General features: G+C 50.8%; 2 protein-coding genes across 2 annotated transcripts; both read left to right on the top strand.

Moving 5' to 3' along the window:
- The first annotated feature begins 3,603 nt into the window (after window positions 1–3,603).
- LOC144122934 (uncharacterized) lies at window positions 3,604–7,585 on the top strand. The gene is made up of 3 exons (XM_077655890.1): window positions 3,604–3,769; window positions 5,536–6,238; window positions 7,531–7,585. Exons 1-3 carry the CDS (start codon window positions 3,604–3,606, stop codon window positions 7,583–7,585), a joined length of 924 nt encoding a protein of 307 aa, XP_077512016.1.
- An 8,624-nt stretch (window positions 7,586–16,209) lies between these two features.
- Window positions 16,210–17,693, top strand: LOC144124417 (uncharacterized). The gene is made up of 5 exons (XM_077657049.1): window positions 16,210–16,520; window positions 16,674–16,962; window positions 17,073–17,246; window positions 17,314–17,427; window positions 17,485–17,693. The coding sequence occupies exons 1-5, from the start codon at window positions 16,415–16,417 to the stop codon at window positions 17,681–17,683; spliced, it is 882 nt and encodes a 293-aa protein (XP_077513175.1). The 5' UTR covers window positions 16,210–16,414; the 3' UTR covers window positions 17,684–17,693.
- The last annotated feature ends 3,153 nt before the right edge of the window (window positions 17,694–20,846 follow it).

Here is a 20,846-nt window from a genome sequence, read left to right as displayed (position 1 = left end):
GCACACAGTATTTCTACAGCCCAAGTGCTACTGGAAGTCCAATTGTACTTATTATGTACCTGTGTTACATTGTGTGTATAATAATGATTACCACTTATTCAGAACTGTATAATTATAGGGAAGCTCAACCTTAACCTATCCAACAATCAGCGCCCATAATATACATTTTCTTCTTATGCATCACAATGTTTGATGTTTCTACAGCTTATATTTAGTTCTCGAAATTGTGTATAATAGTCCTGAAATAAAATGTCTTGCTTACTGCTTCACGCATTGCCGTTTCAGTTCGTATTGCACCACAACGTGCATCTGAGCATAAGGTTTAATTTGATCACGCGCAAGTTTTGCATATTAATGTGTTTCGGAATTATACGCGCGCCGCATGCTTCTCTGAGCTCAACTGGTGAATCGCTCGAGCTAAAATTTCGCACACAGATTCCTCATTGCTTTTGAGAGAGAGTGAGTGTATGTGTGTGTGTGTGAGAGGGGGAGGGGCTGTGAAACCAGCGCAGAGACCCAGCCCCATATCAGCGGGCGGTTGCCCTGTTCAACTGAAATACGGCCAGCCTCAAATGACTGGCCGACAGGATCAAGCGAGCAGCCCAAGCCAGTGTGATCCTGAAATAGGGGTCCCTACCGGAACTCTCCCCTTGTATTGAAAAAAAGTTTTCAATGACAAGAACACTCCATGGAGTCAGAACATGAGCTCGACAAGCGCTGTCTACCATATGTCTATAGTCGGGTACAACTTAAGAGGGCTCACCAGCTACGAGGCAACTCAGATTTGAACTTTTTCGGTCGATAGATGGCGTCACTTAACTACCACAAAAAGGAGGGAACTTCTATTTCCCCTCCAGGTGTGTAAATTTTACCGCGACACCCCCTTGACCTCTAAGCGTAGACAGCTGGGCTAGTTGGTTCACAGTCGCATTATGATACATCGTTCTGGCGCACGAAAAACACGGACGAAGGAAGAAGGCGATTGTGTGTCTGTTCTTCCTTCGTCCGTGTTTTTCGTGCGCCAGAACGATGTATCATAATGCGACCCCCTTGACCGCTTCACGGAAGTAGTAGTTCTTCCGCGAACAAAGTAGGGCCGAGAACTTTCTTTGTATATCCTGCCAAAGCTGGAAATAAGAATAACCCCTCTCAAGGGGTGGTGGTCAGAGAATGGACCTTTTTCCAGTAACCCACCACACAGCTGACACAACGAAAAATACGTTTTTGAGTTTGGGTCCCCCTAAGCTCCCTGGAATCTTTTCTGAGAAAATTCACTTACAATGACAGGTGACAGCTAGGATGGGGTATACAGCCTATGCAGGTGTCCCATAGCCAGAACAGATAAGTGTGAGTCATCTTTTGACACACCTTGGGACCACCTCCCCTTCGGCACTTCGGCCGGCTATTCCGTATTCCGCGTATTCCTCCGTCCCCACACACAATGCAAGCCTGGTGGCCGTGTAAGAGTGTAGACGCCGATTCGGCGACGCGGCCTCAGTGAAAACTTTTTGCGCTCTCATTGTTTGCGCTGCCAGTGTTCATTTCGCATTGTCTTTGCTGTTGTTGCCCTTACTTTTCGTTTAACAAGACAACTCTGATTTGAACTTTTTCTGTCGATAGATGGTAGCACTTAAGTACCCCCAAAAAAAGGTGGTAAGTTCTATCCCCCCTCCAGGTGTGTAAACTACACAGCGACACGAAAGCATTTGTTCTTGCGCGTTCAAAGAGTAGAGCCCAGAACTTTCTGTAGGTACGCGGCGAAATTTCGGGGGACCGAAGCACAAAAAAGTTAGCCCCTCTGAAGCCATTCAGCAAAGAAGGATGTGGGCGTCAGACAATGGGCCATTTCGCAGTAACCCACCAATTTAGCGTTTCTGGTTTGGGCCGCCTAAGCTCCCTCGACTTTTCTGAGAAAATTATTTTACAGTGGTAGGGTGGGGTTTCTGGTTTCGCTTAAGCAGACAGGTGTGCTCGATTAAAATGGCGGAAGAGACCTGGCGCATCCCCAGGACATTACTGGAAAAAGGTCCATTGGGTTGAGCACCTATGCAGCCAGCCCCAAATAAAAGGAAAGAAAGGAGCTCCTAGTACAATGGATGGATGGAAAAACTTTATTTTCGTCAGAGAGCATGTGTGGACGATTCCGTGTCAGATGGCCATCAACCCATGGCTGACGGCGACCTGGGTGGCCCACTCCACGGCCCTGGTCTGGACGACCGGGTCTGAGCTGGCCAACACGGCCTCCCACTGCTCGAGGGAAGGATCACGCATAATGTCCGGCGGTGGCGGTGCTATGCTACAGCTCCATAATATGTGGTCATAGGTTGCCAATTCGTGACACCATTTGCACTCCGGCGGAATGTCCGGGTAGATTTTGCTCAATACGTATGGGTTGAAGAAACATCTAGTCTGCAATCTTCGCCAGACGCATTCCTGCGCCTTCACCAATTGCTTGTCCGGGGGTGGGTAAATCCTCCGCTCAAGTCTGAAATGATTAGTAATGTCATGAAAGGATACCAGCCCATCTCTCGTGGACCTTCCCGGGACGTCCAGCTCACCTACTCGGCTGACGACACCTCGAGCATTCATGTGAGCCGTCTCGTTCCCAGGGTTCCCAGAGTGTGCAGGTACCCAGACAAGGCCTCATGGCTGGTCTTCTTCCCTTTCCCGCGTAGCCTTCCTTATATAGCTACAGATGGATGTCCTCGAGTGCAGTGACAGCGTGTAGCTTACTTTTCCTAGTCTCGTACGAGCGTTCCCAGCGCCGAACACCCATGTTCCGTTTCTCAGCACCAACAAGGCTTGAGTGTTTGGCTTGTTCTAACGGTGGTCATCATCTTGTGGCACTTTTGTGCGCCATACTTTTGATCCCTGTCTTGACAGCAGTAGATTTGTCTCAAAGGGCTTGAATACCAGCAGGCAACAAGTCAGCAGAAAATGCCATCAAAGAATTTCAGGTACGGGAAGCGTAAGCGTGCAGGTGCACTGATTGCGAACACCAGAAAGCGGTCAGCTCTCGAAAACGAAGCTCCTACGAGCAAAAGACACTCTTCTCGCTATCGTGGTGACCTTGGCCACCCTGCTGAAGGTTATTCGACGCCTGAAGTCAACGAGCACAACCCAAGGCTGGCAGACGTTGAAGCCCTCATCAGAGAGCCGGAGGTGCCAGGAAGTGCCCTGTCATCTTCATCATCTTCAGTGATGAGCGCAACAGGGTTGTGCGACGAAGATATTGCTATTGGAGGTTCCGCGACCACCCCAGTAAAGAACGGCAGTGCAAGTGCTGGAATTCAAGGTCGGCGCATTGTTAGCCTTCAGTACCTGTTGAGCAGCTTGCAAAAGACCGCCCTCCATGCTCCCTTCAACTGCACTTTAGTGGATATGGACTGTGAGTCTGAAAGAAAGCAAGGTCTTCGAAGCACGTTGACTCTCGTATGCAGGATGTGCCGAAGGAAGGATGTCATCCACACGGACCCGCCACCTGACGCACAAGCTTCTATCGGCTGCGGTGATGTAAACACATCGGCGGTATGTGGAATAATGTCAATTGGCTGTGGCTTCTCAAACCTTAACGAACTGCTTGCGTCTATGAACATCCCAAGAATGTCATCGGACACTTACACAAAAATAGAGGACAACGTTGGCCACATTATCAATCAAGCCGCCTGGGAGGAAGTGAAAAGAGCGGGCGCAGAAGAGGCAAGGCTGGCAAGAGAATGTGGCAACATTGACAGTGACGGTACACCCACGATAGCAGTCATCGCAGATGGTGCGTGGTCAAAGAGATCCTACAAGAACAAATATGACGCTTCGTCAGGCCATGGCCGGGCTAAAGGGGAGCGGCGCGCGCGCGCCGCTTTCCTTTAGCCCGGCCGCGCGCGCCGCTCCCCTTTAGCCCGGCCATGGTCAGGCGTGGTGAGTGTAAAAATTTATTTAATTGCCAAAGTGGTAAAAATGCTGTACTTTAAATTTTGTATTTTGTACATGAAATATTTTACACTTGCTCCTTTGGCTATTGAAGAGATATGGAAAAGGCCCGCGCTTTCATAACAAAGCACTTAAACTAGTTTCAGTGCTAGCGTCAACGAAGAGAGAGAGCGTGCAGTGATTAGAACTGTGAATACAAAAATGCTGTCAGCGATGTTATGTGTGTTTGAGTTGGTCCTTGTATACGTGCAAACGCACAGTTTTAATAATTATAATTTTTTTCCTGTTGTGCAGTGATTAATATCTTCTGAAAAACCGAGTATTTACATAACACTACGAGCAGGAAGAAAGACTATAGAATAAGCATGAAAGCGGGGCTATGTACCGCTGTGATCGAAAGGCATCAATTTGCCTGGAGGTAGTTACAAAGCAGCACTTGAGTCACAAGCATGACAATACCTATATATGTTCTAGCGATTATCAGTGCAGCCAGTATGGCAGCTTCGTGACTAATATTGGTCTTACTCTTTCAGGCTGCCATCGTTGGTCACAGAACTGGAAAAGTCCTGCACCTTGGCGTGAAAAACAAGGTATGCGCAATGTGTCGTCGGACTCCACAAGGTGCCACCCCGAAAGAGCATCAGTGCCACAAGAACTGGCAGTGAAGCTCAACAAGCATGGAGCAAGCTATTGTTGTTGAAGTCTTCACGAAAAGCGTTGAGCTACATGGCATAAAATATACAAAGCTTATAGCTGATGGTGATTCCAGCACTTAACGATCTATCGTCGCAGCAGCACCGTATGGCAACCAGCGGGTTGAAAAAATTGAGTGCAGGAACCACCTACTTCGAAACTATGCAGCAAAAATAAGAGAGATCGCTCAGAAGAAGCGGCTGGAAAAAATTCCTCCTAAATTAAAAAACTCTATTCTCCAAGCAGCTGTGCGCCTACGGCATGGAGTTGCAACAGCAATAAAAGTTAGAAGCAGTGAAGATGCATCGTTTTCTGAAAAAATAGACCATCTTGCTCATGACATGAAGAACGGCCCAAATCATGTGTTTGGAGACCACGCAAACTGTGCTGATTACTCCTGTTCCGGAAGCAAAGCGGGAGAAGAAAATATATTTCCTGAAATAGTTCAGAAAGGCATCTTTGAAGAAATTTGTGTTGCCATGAGCAGAGTGGTTGCAAACGCGGCGAGCCTAATAATGGACGTCGATAACAATGCTGCCGAGCATTACAATTCCGTTGTGGCAAAATTTGTAGGTGGAAAGAGGATAAACTATTCCTTGAAAGCATCTTACGAGACAAGGTGTTTTGCAGCCTCCTTATCTCTCAACTGCCGAGGAACATACCAGGAAAAAATCGCGCGCAGGATATCGGGAGGGCACCTTGGAGGATGCACAGCATCATTTGTGAAGGCATTAATTTCTAGGAGAGATGCGAAGCGAAAGCTACCGAAAAAGAAGATATCAATCACTCCACGCTGCCAGCATCGAGAAAAAGAGCGACATATTGGTGCCGATGCTGATTACGGCGTACCAGACGTGGAGCCTGATGCATTTCAATCTGCTTCCGACAACTTCCTGAAATCGCTCTCGCTATCAGCAACTAACATCGAAGACCTGCAGCGAGCAACGTCAAAGCAAAGTGGATCCACTGTGTGGAAACAAGAAAGGCGAAAAAGATTGACGGCATCATTGTTTGGTGCTATTTGTAAAAGGAAGCCAACGGCGGGATGTGGGCGGACAGTTGGTGACATCCTGTGCAAAGAAATAACTTCCGAAGCGATTCGGAATGGAAAGGACCACGAGTGCTTAGCACTCAAACAAATCGAGAATGAGTGCAACGTCGTGGTGAAGGAGTGCGGCCTGTTTGTTGACCAGGAGAGCCCCTTTCTTGGCGCTTCCCCGGACGGACTCATTGGGGAGGACGTTCTTGTTGAAGTCAAGTGTCCGTACTCAGCGAGGCACCTTACTCCACTGGAAGGAGTTCGCGCCAAAAAAATAACGTGCTGTGAGGAAAACAAGAACGGGAGATTGCAGCTGAAGACAAACAGTAATTACTGGTATCAAGTGCAAGGACAGTTGAATATTGCTCGCCGTAGGAAGTGCTTGTTTGTGTTGTGGACCAAAAAAGGCATCAGCACTGAGGTGATATCCAGGAATCAATCGTTTTGGGAGGACGAGATGTTGCCGCGGCTCAAAAAATTTTATATGCACTGCTTGCTGCCTGAGCTCGTGGACCCAAGGAGGAGCCGTGGCCTTCCAATTCGTCAGCCTGATTACATTCTCGAAGCACAAAACACTCGGTCGCTCAAGCGACCATTGAAGGAAACGTCGAAAAACGACGATAACCAAGAAACCACTGTTAAGGCGGAACCGCATGGCGCGATTTCAGGCGCGATTGACGCGCGGATGGTGGGACGCGCGCGTCATTTTGACGCGTGCCCAGTATGATCCGTCACGAAATCGCGCCGCCGCGTGCTCCTACTCGCAGGAGAAAAAAACGCCTCGCGCGGCGCGTCCGGGGCGCGTCCGCCAATCAGATTTCAAGTAAGTCACGGGGTATTTGGTCACGTGGCATTTTTGGTTTTTGTTTTTGCCACTAGATGGCCCTACTCTCTGCGCATCTCGACGGAACCTCTTCGCCGCATTTTTTTTTTCGCTCTGCAGAACCGGCGCGCACGTGAAAAACACGTGCTACTGTTTCGTGCGCGCATCGTGTTCATCGAAAATGGAGAAAGCAGTCTTCAACGAGGCCCTTATCACGGAAGTGGAGAGGCGTCGCGTCCTGTGGGATATACGCGACCGCCTCTTATGCTCTGTAGTAAGCGCCCGACACTCCATTTTCTGTCGAGTTGTAAACAAGCAGCGGCCTCTTGGCATGCAGAAAGTACATAGTCGCTGTTTCGCACACACTCTTCCTGCTTGAAATTAAGCTTGATAAATATACTTTGGAAAAAAAATGTCGTTGTGTAATTACATTTAGATTATTTCTATTGCAGTGTTGTGTAAGTTTAAGGGCATATTACATATGCGGTAGCAGGGACAATTCATGGGAGTTACGTTGTCTGGCAACCCGGAAAACGCGCCGCGAAGGCTCCGCTCCCCTTTTTACGTGCGGGTGCTCGCGCGTTGACGGCAACGCGGGCGTCCACCGCGCGTCGCGTTTTTCGCTCGCGGAAAACGCGCCATGCGGTTCCGCCTTTACGTTTCGCCTACGACGCGCGGTATAGCCGGCGCGGATGCAACGGACGCCGGGGCTTCGTTCAAAGTGGCGGTCATTTTGGGCCCGTTCAGTGCTGCCGTAAAGGCGGAACCGCATGGCGCGATTCAGGCGCGATTGACGCGCGGATGCTGGGACGCGCGCGTCGTTTTGACGCGTGCCCAGCACGAAATCGCGCCGCCGCGTGCTGCTGCTCGGAGTAGAAAAAAACGCATCGCGCGGCGCGTCCGGGGCGCGTCCGCCAATCAGATTTCAAGTAAGTCACGTGGTATTTGGTCACGTGGCATTTTTGGTTTTTGGTTTTGCCACTAGATGGCCCTACTCTCTGCGCATCTCGACGGAGCCTCTTCGGCGCATTTTTTTTTCGCTCTGCAGAACCGGCGCGCACGTGAATAACACGTGCAACTGTTTCGTGCGCGCATCGTGTTAATCGAAAATGGAGAAAGCAGTCTTGCTTCAGAATCAGCATCCCTCTTAACAGTAGCAATCGCCTCTTCTGCTCTGTAGTAAGCGCCCGACACTCCACAACTCCATTTATATGTCGAGTTGTAAACAAGCAGCGGCCTCTTGGCATGCAGAAAGTACATAGTCGCAATTTCGCACACACTCTTCCTGCTTGAAATTAAGCTTGATAAATATACTTCGGAAAAAAAATGTCGTTGTGTAATTACACTTAGATTATTTCTATTGCAGTGTTGTGTAAGTTTAAGTGCATATTACATATGCGGTAGCAGGGACAATTAATGTCGTTGGGAGTTACGTTGTCTGGCAACCCGGAAAACGCGCCGCGAAGGCGCCGCTTCCCTTTTTTCGTGCGGGTGCTCGCGCGTTGACGGCAACGCGGGCGTCCACCGCGCGTCGCGTTTTTCGCTCGCGGAAAACGCGCCATGCGGTTCCAGCATAGCGCCTCCCGCCAAGCGCGTCCAGGCAGGTTTCAATGCCACGTGTCGTCGTGTGTGCGTGTGTGTGTGTGTGTGCATGTTGGTGCCCACGCTTGTCAAAGCGCGGCAGCCGGGGAGAGGAGCTCCCCAACTGGGAGGCGAGGAGGTCTGACCGGCGCCGGCCCGGCGGAGGCGCCCGTCACGTCTGTACATGTCCGTGCGTCGCCGTCTCGTGCGACTCATCCCAAGCCGTTCCTTCTTGCCCTCGACTCCGAGGGTATAAAAGGCAGCTGCGCCGGACGCCAAGGAGACTCTTCGATTTTCTTCCTTCGAGTAACGTGGTCGCCCTGACCGGCTGCTCTTTTGAGATGTCAGAATAAACAAGTTGTTCTGTTGCCAGTCGACTCATCCTTTGCCAGGACCTTCGGATGTTTCCAGTTGTGCCCCAGGCCGCCAGGCCAACGCTACCCTTGGGGCTTGCAACCCATTTGCAACAACTGGTTGCCAGCGGTGAGATCGCGACAACGGAGGCCAGCAGCGAAGATATGCGGTCAACTGTATGCTGAGCAGCTCAACGACCATCCGGGAGCAGTGCAACGAGCCCTGTGTGATGACTGGTTGCCTGCAGCGGAACGACTGCGCTGAATTCTTGGCTGCGAGGTTTGGTGAGTGCGGGACTTTCTTCTTCTGAGTTTTGCCAGGCTTTTGTTAGTGTCAGAAACAGAGCTGGTAATTGTGTTGTCGTTGCTGCCGGGTTAGTTTGCGGCAAGACAATAGTAGGCAGTAGAGAAAGCAGCATTCGGAGCAGCCATGGATTTGAAGTCGTTGCGCAAACCAAAATTGCTGGAGCTTGCAAGAGAGTTGGGTCTGGATGTCTCAGACAAACTCAGAAAACCAGAACTGCTAAGGGCTATTCTTGAATTGGAGGCTGAGGATGACGAGCTGTCGGAATGCCTTGAGACCATTGAGGAGAGGGAGCAGAAAGAAGAGAAAGACGAGCGCGAACGTAAAGAGCAAAAAGAGAAAGACGAGTGCGAACGTAAAGAGCAAAAAGAGAAAGACGAGCGCGAACGTAAAGGGCAAAAAGAGAAAGACGAGCGGGAACGTAAAGAGCAAAAAGATAAAGAGAAAGAAGAGCGCGACCGTCAACACGCTTTGGAAATGAAGCGTCTCGAGGTAGAGATGGAACGCGCTCGTAATGGAAGTCAGGCACACGGTGCAGGAGAACGAGTATCGTTCAAAATGACTGACCTGATGCGGCCGTTTAAGCTTGGAGAGGACATTGGTTTGTTCCTGGTTAACTTTGAGCGAACGTGCGAGAAGCAGGGGTTCTCTCGGGAAATGTGGCCACAGCGCTTGCTCACTTTGTTACCCGGCGAGGCGGCCGACGTAGTCGCTCGCTTGAAGAGAGAGGAGGCAGAGGATTTCAACCAAGTGAAATCGAGTCTGCTAAAAAAGTACAGGCTGTCAGCGGAGGCGTTCCGTCGGAAGTTTCGGGAAAATGAAAAAGGCAGAAGTGAGTCATATACAGAGGTTGCCTACAGGCTTATGTCAAACATGCAGGAGTGGCTCAAAGAAGAGAAAGCGTTTGGTGACCACGAGAAAATTCTGCAGTGTTTCGGGCTAGAACAGTTTTATAGTCGGTTACCTGAGAACGTGCGGTACTGGGTCTTGGATAGGCCAGACGTTAGTACAGTGGCTAAAGCCGCCGAGCTAGCCGAGGAGTTTGTGACGCGTCGGGCTCGCGGAGCTAAGGACGGTCAAAAGGGTGAATTTGGCTCCAAGTCTGAGAGGCCGAAGTTCACACCCATGAGAGCAAGGGGGGACACACGTAGTGCGGTTGCGAGTGAAAGCAGTCCGACCGAACGTAAGGAGACGGCGGCAGCCGAAGCCGAACGCAGAAAGCGGTTCGAGACGAGGCAAGCGCGCGTGTGTTATACGTGCCAGAAGCCGGGTCACTTTTCGGCGCAGTGTCCAGAAACAAAAAGAAAAGTCGTGTGTTTGTCATTATGTAGCACTGACGAGAACATGAAGCTTCTCGAGCCTTACATGCGAGACTTCCTCGTGAACGGGAAAGAGTGCCGAGTGCTTCGTGATTCCGCAGCTACAATAGATGTAGTTCACCGCTCTTACGTAGAACCCGATATGTTCACGGGCGAGTGCGCATGGATCAAGCAAGCCGTGGAAGCTCATAGCACAATTTCACCAGCGCTGCGACTAGGAACAAGAACAGAGAAGGAAGACAAGGACAAGCGCTACTAACAACTGAAAGTTTATTTGAAAAAAACACAGATTATATGCACACAACTGACAACCCAAAGCGCCTGCGCTTCCCCCACCAGGCACGCAAAAGAGAGTTAAAAATCTAGATACAAAATTTCACACTCATGTAAGTTTGCAGATGGTGTGCTAACGCACGTGTCGATGTTCTTGTGAATGTGATAGGCTTCACACAACTCCCTAGTTAACTGATCTGGATGTCTGAATTTAATCTTAGCCCTGTTAAGCAGAGGAAGGCATGCTTTTTTGTTAGACACACCGGGTTTGTTTAGAAGACAATCTCTGTAATGAAGGGACAGATTTGATGAAGGAGCACCATTCAAAGAGGTTCTATGCTGACGTAAGCGTGTATTTATGCATTTACCGGTTTGCCCAATGTAACTCTTGCCGCATTTAAAAGGTATGTCATAAACCACTCCCTCTGCACATGGCACAAAGGTTGACTCATGATCCACCTGGCATGCATTTTTTCTTTTGCCTCTTATTTGCTTCTGTTCCCGGGCTCTTTTGTCAACAATAGCACAAACCTTGCCTAGTTTATTAGGGACCGAAAAGAGCACTTTAACCCCATATCTAGTGCCAACCTGCTTAAGCCTATGGGATAACTGATGAATGTAGGGTATTACCGCATACTTCGTTCTGTCATTGCCGGAATTTTCCTGTGCTTCATGTCTACCAAACGACTTCATCTTCTTCAGGATCTTGTTGCTAGCAAGCGCTATCACATCTTTGGGGAAGCCCGCTGACCTTAGCCTTTGAACTTGCTTATCGAAACTGCTGCCTAAAGTATGAATACATGACTTAGTAAGTGCAGATCCTAAACAAGACACTGCTATGCCACATTTAACTATTTTCGAGTGCCCAGACTGATAATTTAGCAAGGGCTTTTCCGACCGCTGTAGGAAGGACCAACAAACATGATTCACCTTTTTCTCCAATCTAATATCCAAGAATTGCAGCTGATTATCTTCCGGTAATTCAAAGGTAAATTTCAGACCAAACCCGCAGTTTTCAAAAGTCTTTAAAATGTCATCCACATGTGCCTTGAAGTCATGGGATTCAACAAAAACAAGATAATCGTCTACATACCGGAAGATTTGTTTTACACGGTTGTCTAAGTTAACTTTAATGCTCCTATCTGCATAGGAAAGAAAGATATTACTAAGTACCGGAGCCACTTTTGAGCCAATGCACACTCCTGTTTTTTGAACATATAGCCTGCCTTCCCAATCAACAAATGTGGATTTGAGATAAAATGACACAAGCTCCAAAAACGAGCCCACAGAAACGCCACACTTTGAAATGAATGCTTCTTCATCATTATCCTCTACTATACATTTCTTAACACACTGGAGGAGCCTATCATGTGGCAATGAATAGAATAAATCCTGCACATCAATACTAAACATATCACACCCACCAGGATTGTTTAGTTTCAGATATTGCACAACCGCCTCGGAATTAGATACAAGAAACGGGTCTTCTACTGTCAGTGAACACAATTTACTTTGCAAAAAACTTGAAACGGCATGTTGCCAAGTTCCCCGTTCAGTAACAATGCAACGGAAGGGGATGTCAGTTTTATGAGTTTTGGCAGCAAAAAACACTTCTAGCTCATAGCGTGTGTCTGCCCGTAGCAAAAGTGCTTATTGAAGGACCTTTCGGAGCACTTGAGACGGAGGCCGTAGTGTCATCTATGCTGCCCCCCCCCCCCCCCCCCCCCCCCAGTACCCGTACCTATTTTCGAACAGGTCCGATCACCTCCTGCGCGAGAAGGGGCTTTTGTTTGGTGAGGCTAGCGTTCAGGCCTTAACCAGATCGAGAGTTCGGGAGCTCGCTGCAAAGGCGGTAGTTGCGGGGCCGACGTTGTCGAACAATGAGAAAGGGTCGGAGGCGCAGCAAGCTGGTATTCAGAGCACGTCCGAACTGAATAAAATTGAGCCTGTAGCGTTGAAGGCACCAGGTACTGGAGAGGAAATGCCCGACACGGGAAAGTTAGTCGAGCTTCCGGGACTAGGCTCAGTGACGAACAGGGAAGACACTGATCAGGTCATTAGTGACTTAATCATTAAAGCACCGCTGTCGCCTGAGCAGAAAACCGAACTACACCAACTCTTACAAGAGTTTCAAGGTCAGTTCTCTGAGAGGCCTGGTAGGACTTCTGTCCTTACTCATGATATAGAACTTACCTCCCCAGAGCCAGTACGATCCAAGGCGTACCGGGTGTCACCCCGCCAGCGCGATATTATGGAGGCTGAGGTAAAGAAAATGCTACAGCTCGGTGTTATTGAGGCGGGTGAGAGTGATTATACCTCCCCTTTGATTTTAGTTGAGGTACCGGGCAAGGAACCTCGTCCTTGCGTCGACTACCGCAGGCTTAATTCCATCACTAAGGATCAAATTTATCCGATCCCTAACATCGAGGAGCGCCTTGAGAAAGTTAGTAGCGCTCAGTTTATTTCCACCCTAGATCTTGTCAGGGGTTATTGGCAGGTTCCACTTACAGAAGAGGCTAGTAGGTATGCGGCGTTCATTTCACCAATGGGAACATTCCGTCCTAAAGCTTTGAGTTTTGGTTTGAAGAACGCGCCATACTGCTTTTCAAGCCTCATGGACAAAGTGTTGCGGGGACAGGAAGAATTCGCTTTACCGTATTTAGACGACGTAGCGATATTCTCCGCATCCTGGTCTGAGCATATGGCACACTTGCGGGCAGTGCTAACCCGGCTGCGCGAAGCGGGCTTGACAGTCAAGGCTCCCAAGTGCCAATTAGCACAGGCCGAGGTTGTCTACCTCGGTCACGTGATTGGACAGGCTCGTCGCCGCCCCTCTGAAATAAAGGTGGCCGCTGTGCGAGACTTCCCGCCACCGCGCACGAAGACCGATATTCGGTCGTTCTTAGGTGTCGCCGGCTACTATCAGAGGTACATCCCCAGGTACTCCGATATCGCGGCTCCCCTGACGGATGCTCTAAGAAAAACAGAGCCCCAAACAGTCGTCTGGAGCGAGACAAAGGAAAGAGCTTTTAGCGCCCTAAAGAGCGCCCTAACAAGCCAGCCTGTGCTACGATCGCCAGACTACACAAAAGGGTTCGTTGTTCAGTGCGATGCTAGTGAGCGAGGCATGGGCGTTGTACTGTGCCAAAGGGACAATGGAGAAGTGGAACACCCTGTCCTGTATGCTAGTCGTAAGCTGACCTGTCGTGAGCAGGCGTACAGCGCCACCGAGAAAGAGTGTGCGTGTCTCGTGTGGGCCGTTCAGAAATTGTCATGCTACCTAGCCGGCTCGAGGTTTATCATTGAGACGGATCACTGCCCTCTCCAATGGCTGCAGACCATCTCTCCCAAAAATGGCCGCCTCCTGCGCTGGAGCCTCGCTTTGCAACAATATTCCTTTGAGGTGCGTTACAAAAAGGGGAGTCTCAACGGTAACGCCGATGGCTTAAGTCGAAGCCCCTAACGTAGAAATCCGCCTCAAAGTTGTTTGTTACTGATGTTTTCTTCCTGAGGCAGGATTTTTAACATATTGCTTTTGTTTAGTGTTTCAAAGTGATTATGTGCTTTCTAGTGCAATTTTCCAATTTGTGGACGCGTTCTCAGTGCTGCTTGACTACTGTAAGAAATTAGGCAGTAGTATAAAAGGGGAAAGAGCCTGGCAGAGCTTAGTGAGGGTTGTCTCGTGCTTGCTGACTGAGCGGTTGCGTTTCGGCGTAGTTCTAACGCTTGCTGGGAACGAGCACAAAAATGGCAACTCTCCCGAAGTCACTTTGCAGTGTCCTGTGTGATCCTGAACCTGAGAACGAGGCCTTCTCTGTGCGCTGCGCTCAAGCAACGTCGAGGGACGACCGGTTTCGATTACGAGCATCATCGAGCGACATCCCTCCGGACAGCGGATGCAGTCCCCTGACCATCGGGATCTCCTTCTCCCGGCGGGGCGGTCTGTTACGTTTCGCCTACGACGCGCGGTATAGCCGGCGCGGATGCAACGGACGCCGGGGCTTCGTTCAAAGTGGCGGTCATTTTGGGCCCGTTCAGTGCTGCCGTAACGCCTCCCGCCAAGCGCGTCCAGGCAGGTTTCAATGCCACGTGTCGTCGTGTGTGCGTGTGTGTGTGTGTGCATGTTGGAGCCCACGCTTGTCAAAGCGCGGCAGCCGGGGAGAGGAGCTCCCCAACTGGGAGGCAAGGTCTGACCGGCGCCGGCCCGGCGGACGCGCCCGTCACGTCTGTACATGTCCGTGCGTCGCCGTCTCGTGCGACTCATTCCAAGCCGTTCCTTCTTGCCCTCGACTCCGAGGGTATAAAAGGCAGCTGCGCCGGACGCCAAGGAGAGACTTCGATTTTCTTCCTTCGAGTAACGTGGTCGCCCTGACCGGCTGCTCTTTTGAGATGCCAGAATAAACAAGTTCTGTTGCCAGTCGACTCATCCTTTGCCAGGACCTTCGGATGTTTCCAGTTGTGCCCCAGGCCGCCAGGCCAACGCTACCCTTGGGGCTTGCAACCCATTTGCAACACCACCTAGGACGCCCATTGTGACTACAGCGCGTATTTTCCTTCTTTCACTGTGTCCTGCGTGACACACACGAACTGCGTTCACTGCGGGGCTAACGCAAGTCATCGTGCACTACAGTATAGATGCCGTCGGACGACGACTGTGTTTCATCCACAGATGAGCGGCCTCACGCAGCGCTTGAACAAAACCACTGCAGACAAGCTCGCCATGGTCGCCGACGCTGAACCTGGGATGTCTTCCTTCCGTACGTCATGTTCGTCTACTACACCGCAGTTGAGATGACCAGTCATATATGACACATTTTAGGCTCATTTACGGCGAAGAAGCAACGACAACGCTTGACGCCATGCTGCCAAACGTCACCAGTGAGGACAACCTTGACGTCACCGCCTGCTTGCAGCGTGCGGGAGCTCTACGAGTCGCTCGGCTACGCATTACACACCAAGAGCGAACCCTACGCCCGACGCTACAATCTCCGCCGTCGCCACGCACAATACAAGCCAAGTGACCGCGTATGGGTGTAGACGCCTATTCTGCAGCAGCCCAATAAAGACCTTGTTTCAGTACCATGTTAATCTGCTCGTCTGTTTTTTCATGGCATTTTCACCACCTCGTGACAATATTTATTATAAATTGTAGTAGATTTACTTCCTTTCACACCTCCTTCACTGCTTATAATTTCACAACGAAATAAGTCAAAGTTGGATAAAACTTAATAGGGCGGGAAGCGAGTTCTTGGTTAGCCCTGTTTATATGAACCAATAACGTCTGGTTGAGTAGGGGGTCGGGCTGAGCGAGGTCCACCCAACTCGACCAGTGCGTGTTTAGATGAACTTGATTTTTGGGAGTCGAGACCGGTTCAACTGCAGCGACACCAAGCGTCGAGCGAGCAAGCAGTGGCAGCCTCCGAAATTGGGGCCGCCATCGCTGTATGGGAGGCGCGACGGTGCACGTGATAAGCAAGTGATTACCAAAAGAGCTAACGCCGCGGTGGCTCAGTGGTTAGGGCGCTCGACTACTGATCCGGAGTTCCCGGGTTCGAACCCGACCGCGGCGGCTGCGTTTTTATGGAGGAAAAACGCTAAGGCGCCCGTGTGCTGTGCGATGCCAGTGCACGTTAAAGATCCCCAGGTGGTCGAAATTATTCCGGAGCCCTATACTACGGCACCTCTTCTTCCTTTCTTCTTTCACTCCTTCCTTTATCCCTTCCCTTACGGCGCGGTTCAGGTGTCCAACGATATATGAGACAGATACTGCGCCATTTACTTTCCCCAAAAACCAATCATCAAACGACGCACTGGGTGTACAACTGTTGCCAGATTATCTTAAACGTTTGGCAACGCTGGTCAAACAGGTGTTTCCTCCCGACCCATGACTTGGTCTCCTCGATTTGGCTGCACTTTCGGCACTAGTTCAAGAGTGCTGCACTCTGGCGCTCGATTTGGCGAGTGCAGCGCGCGCCACCTGCACTGCCGCACTTCATTTGACATCGTGCAAGCCTTTTCGTACACGAGTTCTCTGCACGTTTGCACTTGCTCCGCAGTCAGTTTTGTTCAGTTCACGAGATCACGAGGTGTGTTGCAGACGACATGAAATTGCTTCTGCAAAACGAGGAAAGGGACGTGTTCCCCGTCGTAGACGAAAACGGCGTTCATGCGGCCGGGGAGCAAGGAGGATTGCTGTACGAGACGGAAGGTGAGTGTCCCCATTTGAGCACATGTGACGGTAATAGCAATAGCACGTGTGTGGTAACTTTCGCGGGTACGCAGTTCGCACTTCTGTTCATACCGCGGTGGCTTGCTGATCCTAGTTTTTTTTTGTTTTTTCTTTGCCGCTTATTTTTCATAGATGGCATACGCGTCAGCGTTGTTTTTGCCAACGAGGCCGGCGGAGCTGGAAGTGCCGAGCTGCCCGGCAGCCAAAGGGCTACGGAACCCACAGCCGACATACCAAACAGTGGAGGTAGAGGCTCGGTTTCGGCAGCCGACGATTCGCAGCTGGCGCTGCCAGGCCCTAGTACGAGCGCCGAAGCCCAGCCCGATGGTGAAAGAGAATTTTGGCCGAGGCCTAAGGCGCTGCTTCTCATCGCGAATTACAAAGCGCTCACAGAGTTCGGGAGCAAGAAAGGTGGCTTCAGGTAAGTCGTGCATTACTAGTAAACAAAGTTCTATTTATCTAGTAAAAGTAACATGGCTTAATATGTTTGGCTTCTTGCATGCACATGCATTACTCCAACATTATATACAGAACAAAGAAGCTGATGTGGACGAAGCTGGCTGGCATTATAAACGCTGAGTTCGGCGGAAACCTGACAGCGGTTCAGGTGGAGAACAAGTGGAAATCACTAGAGCGCCAATATAAAAAAACCAAAGTAAAAAACAACTCGTCGGGCCACTCTCGAGTGTCATGCGACTACGAGAGGTAAGTAAAATAAGCTTGATTTCGTGTCTGTTTCCAAACTGCTATAAAAGCTGCTTAAATTTTTCAGCGAGCTAGCGGACGTACTGGAAAAACAGCACCATATAACACCAACGGTGCTGCTGACACAGGGAAGAGCCCTGACTTCCCAGCCGTCCCCAGAACAAGAAGACACCGCCTCTGGGTAAGTTGTTTTTATTTGTGATGACATGACGGGAAGTCATTCTCATGCATTTTACAGGGAAGAAATTGAACCCAGCAGCGAGCGCCAAGCAGAGCCACAGCTTGGGCAAACAAAGAAAAGGCGTCGCAGGGACACGCCTGTGGAAGTCCTTTTGAAAGTGATTGCAGATGCGGAGGCTGCCAGGCAAGCACGGCACGAAGCAAGAATGGCCTTGCTGAAGGAATTGATAAGTGTCGTGCGCACAAATAAAGAGTAGCCATTCAGAACTTGTCGGGGAAATGTTTTTTTACGCAAGCAAGGATGTTTTCCTAGCACTGATGCTGAGCAATCATTTGCCTTCGGCTCTCGGAGCACGCTGGTGAGGTGATTCCGATATCTTCATCGTTGTTACCTACGTCGTCAATGTGAGGGTTGTCTGCAAGCTCGGCTATAAAATCTCTTTCAGCATTACACAAATTGTGAAGCACACAAGCGCCCATTACAATCTTGCAGCACTGGAGAATGCTCTTGGCATCAATCAGATACAGCCGCCTGAAGCGCTGTTTAACAAGACCGAACGTATTCTCTATAGCCACTCGTTGCTGGCTATGGTACTTGTTAAACTTCTTTTTCCACGAAGGAAAGCTTGATCCATTGTCCCTGTAGGGTGTCAATAACCACGGTAGAAGCGGGTACGCCGAGTCGCCCAGTATGTAATCGTCCCCGCATTTACTGGTGGCTTCCGCGAAGAAGGGACTCTCCTTCAGCACGCGGGCATCGTGCGCAGAGCCGGGAAATCCGATGAACACATCCAGGAACTTGTTCTGGTCATTGCAGATCCCCTGCAGTATTATCGACGGCCACTTCTTCCTATTGATATAGGAAGCAGTGGAGTCTTCAGGCTTGGCAATCTCGACATGGCTGCCATCAATGCAGCCAACAGTATTTCGGGGACCTTTCCCACCACTCTTAGAGAGAAAACGTGTCTTGCTGCGGGCCAGCTCTGCATCGTCTGGCCAAGCGATCACTTCGTCGCTGATGTCCATGAGAAAGTCCAGCACCCTCCGAAGGCACAACACAACAGAAGACTCGGTCACGTCAAATCGGTCGGCCACAGAATTCATGCTGCTTTGATTCCCGATATAGCTAAGGGCAATCAAAATTGTCTCTTCAGCAGAAATTTTCCGCCGTCCGCTCACAGCCTTCGGATACGAGGAAGAGCGCCTGAAGCGCTCGCACACGAGGTCACAAGTCTCTCGAGACAACCTAAAGAGCTTTTTAAACTCAAAGTCGAAGTATCTGGACGTCACATTTTGGAAGTAGCCACTGACGCGGTTGCGGTCTGCACGTAGTAACTTGCATGCTGCAAGGGCAAACGCAGCTTCCAGCTCGGCGTCGAACTCGTCGTCGCTCTCGTCGTCCTCTACAATCTCCATCGCTAACAGAACAATGTCGGCCACGTTTTTCCGCGATTCACACAAGACGCGCACTTCACTCTCGTCGTCTTCGACTATTTCCATGCCTAACTGAACAACGTCAGCCATGTTCGTCCACGATTCACTCACTAAAATCACTAGTTTAATCACTGATTTAATCGGGAAGTTGAAGGGCCGATGGGTACAAGCAAAAACCAACGGCGCACGGCTAGCACGGCAAGAGCGGCAGACGACAAGGCTTGCACTTATGCACTCGATTCGGCCGCGCCACGAAGAGCGCTAGTGTCGCGCTGCACTGGCACCGCAAGAACTGGCGCTGCACTGGCACGGCACTTTTGTGAACTAGTGCGGAAAGTGCAGCCAAATCGAGGAGACCTACTGTGTGATAGAATGGTGCAGGTGCAGCCCTTTGTCCAATTCCTCAATGGCGTGGGCCGTCTTGCTAACCCCCGTCGATCGCTTTGTCATGGTAGGGAACTCTGTGCAGCTTGTCAAAACAGCGCGCCAGCTCAACGTCACGCACCATAAGCTCGAGCAAAAAAGGAAAGCAGAAATCCTTTCAGAAAACAGCCCAAGCAAGAAAAAAGGGAAGAGCTCAAGTCCGTCCAAGTTCTGAGTAAAAACCACCGCGCACCAACACAGACAGCCAAGAGGCTGGTGGTAGAGTGTATTAGCGACAAAAATATGCTGATGCCAGGTAGAGCCACGTCGCATGGCGTACGACAAGCATGGCGTGCGTGTGGCGTGTTGCCTGCTTCTTGGATACGGCGCAATGTTTTAATGTGACGGGGAAGTTCGTAAGCAGCATATGATGGTCGTCAAGTCCAGACGCTGTGCTAGTATCGGCGACAAGCTCACCATCATCTGTTGATCAACCCCGAAGCCTGGATTTCCGTCGCAAAGTGTACGTAGGCTTAAGCGCCTCCATCGTCATTTCACGGCGGGAAGGCAACGTGCAAGGAAGCAACCGCCCCCCCCCCCCCCCCCCACACCCCACCCGTGACCAGCTCTCCCGTCCGACCGGTTTTACCCTGTAGCCGGCCCTGCAGAAATTCCCGGAACGTCATGGCGAAGGGAGTGAAGAGGCGACAACAAACAGACGAAGACCAGGTGCAGTGTGACAAGTGTGGGAGGTGGGCTTACCTGGAGGAGACAGGGTTTCCAGACCTGAAAACGGCTACGACGATCCCCTTCGTTTGCAAACAATGCATATGATAGAGGCGTTGCAAAAAAAGGTACTGGATGCGAACACTGAGATGGGGGCGCTGAGGTGTGTCATCTTGCAGATGAAGGAGCAACTCCAACAGCAGGACCAACTCCCAGTACCATCAGGCAAACCTCTACGCGGGGACGATGCTTCCGGCTCTGAGTCGACCCAAGTGGAGCAAGTCAGTACTTCCCCCAGCACCCCTAGTGGCCTTGAAAGTCCACTGCACATCGAGAAGTCCTCAGAATCACCCACGGCTGTTGGGGGGGGGGGTTCAGGGGGAGTCAGAGGTGCGAAGGCTACCGCAAGGGGAGCCAAGCACACCTACAGCGAGCACAGAAAGTCCTGATGTTGTGGAGGCTGGCGCCCACACAAGTAGCGCAGTGGCGGGCGATGAGCTCGACAAGGCCTCAGCCAGCGGGTGCGCCTCAAAACGATCAGAGAGAGCAAGCAAACCGGCACAGAGGGATAAAAGCGGCCAGGAATCCGGCCAGCGGGGCAACAGCGAGAGACACCCCCTACAGAGAGACGACGCCGACTCGGTTCGGGCACCTTGCGAGAGACAGGCTCCACCCGACTCCTCACGAGAAGTCTGGGTCGTGGGTGATGGCAACGCACCAAGAATAGCCGGGGCACTACGACGGCAACTGGGCAAGCGTATGAGGGTGGAATGCGTTTATGACCGCCATGCGACTGTGTTCGATGTGCACCGGAGGCTCACTCAACACCACAGCGGGCCCAGGCACAACCTGCAGCTGCTGGTCCTGCACGCAGGTGTGGCGGATGTAATTAAAGGT

Source organism: Amblyomma americanum, chromosome 3 (genome assembly GCF_052857255.1).
Source record: "Amblyomma americanum isolate KBUSLIRL-KWMA chromosome 3, ASM5285725v1, whole genome shotgun sequence".
In the NCBI taxonomy this organism is placed as follows: domain Eukaryota; kingdom Metazoa; phylum Arthropoda; class Arachnida; order Ixodida; family Ixodidae; genus Amblyomma; species Amblyomma americanum.
This window is presented reverse-complemented; position numbering and strand designations above follow the sequence as displayed.

Excerpts from the sequence above, each read along its gene's own strand:
- LOC144122934 (XM_077655890.1), top strand. The coding sequence starts at position 3,604 with ATGTCATCGGACACTTACACAAAAATAGAGGACAACGTTGGCCACATT. Across the intron at positions 3,770-5,535 it reads GATAGCAGTCATCGCAGATG|CAACTAACATCGAAGACCTG; the intron begins GTGCGTGGTCAA and ends TCTCGCTATCAG. Across the intron at positions 6,239-7,530 it reads CTCGAAGCACAAAACACTCG|AACCGGCGCGCACGTGAATA; the intron begins GTCGCTCAAGCG and ends TTCGCTCTGCAG.
- LOC144124417 (XM_077657049.1), top strand. The coding sequence starts at position 16,415 with ATGAAATTGCTTCTGCAAAACGAGGAAAGGGACGTGTTCCCCGTCGTA. Across the intron at positions 16,963-17,072 it reads AGCAAGAAAGGTGGCTTCAG|AACAAAGAAGCTGATGTGGA; the intron begins GTAAGTCGTGCA and ends CATTATATACAG. Across the intron at positions 17,247-17,313 it reads GTGTCATGCGACTACGAGAG|CGAGCTAGCGGACGTACTGG; the intron begins GTAAGTAAAATA and ends TAAATTTTTCAG.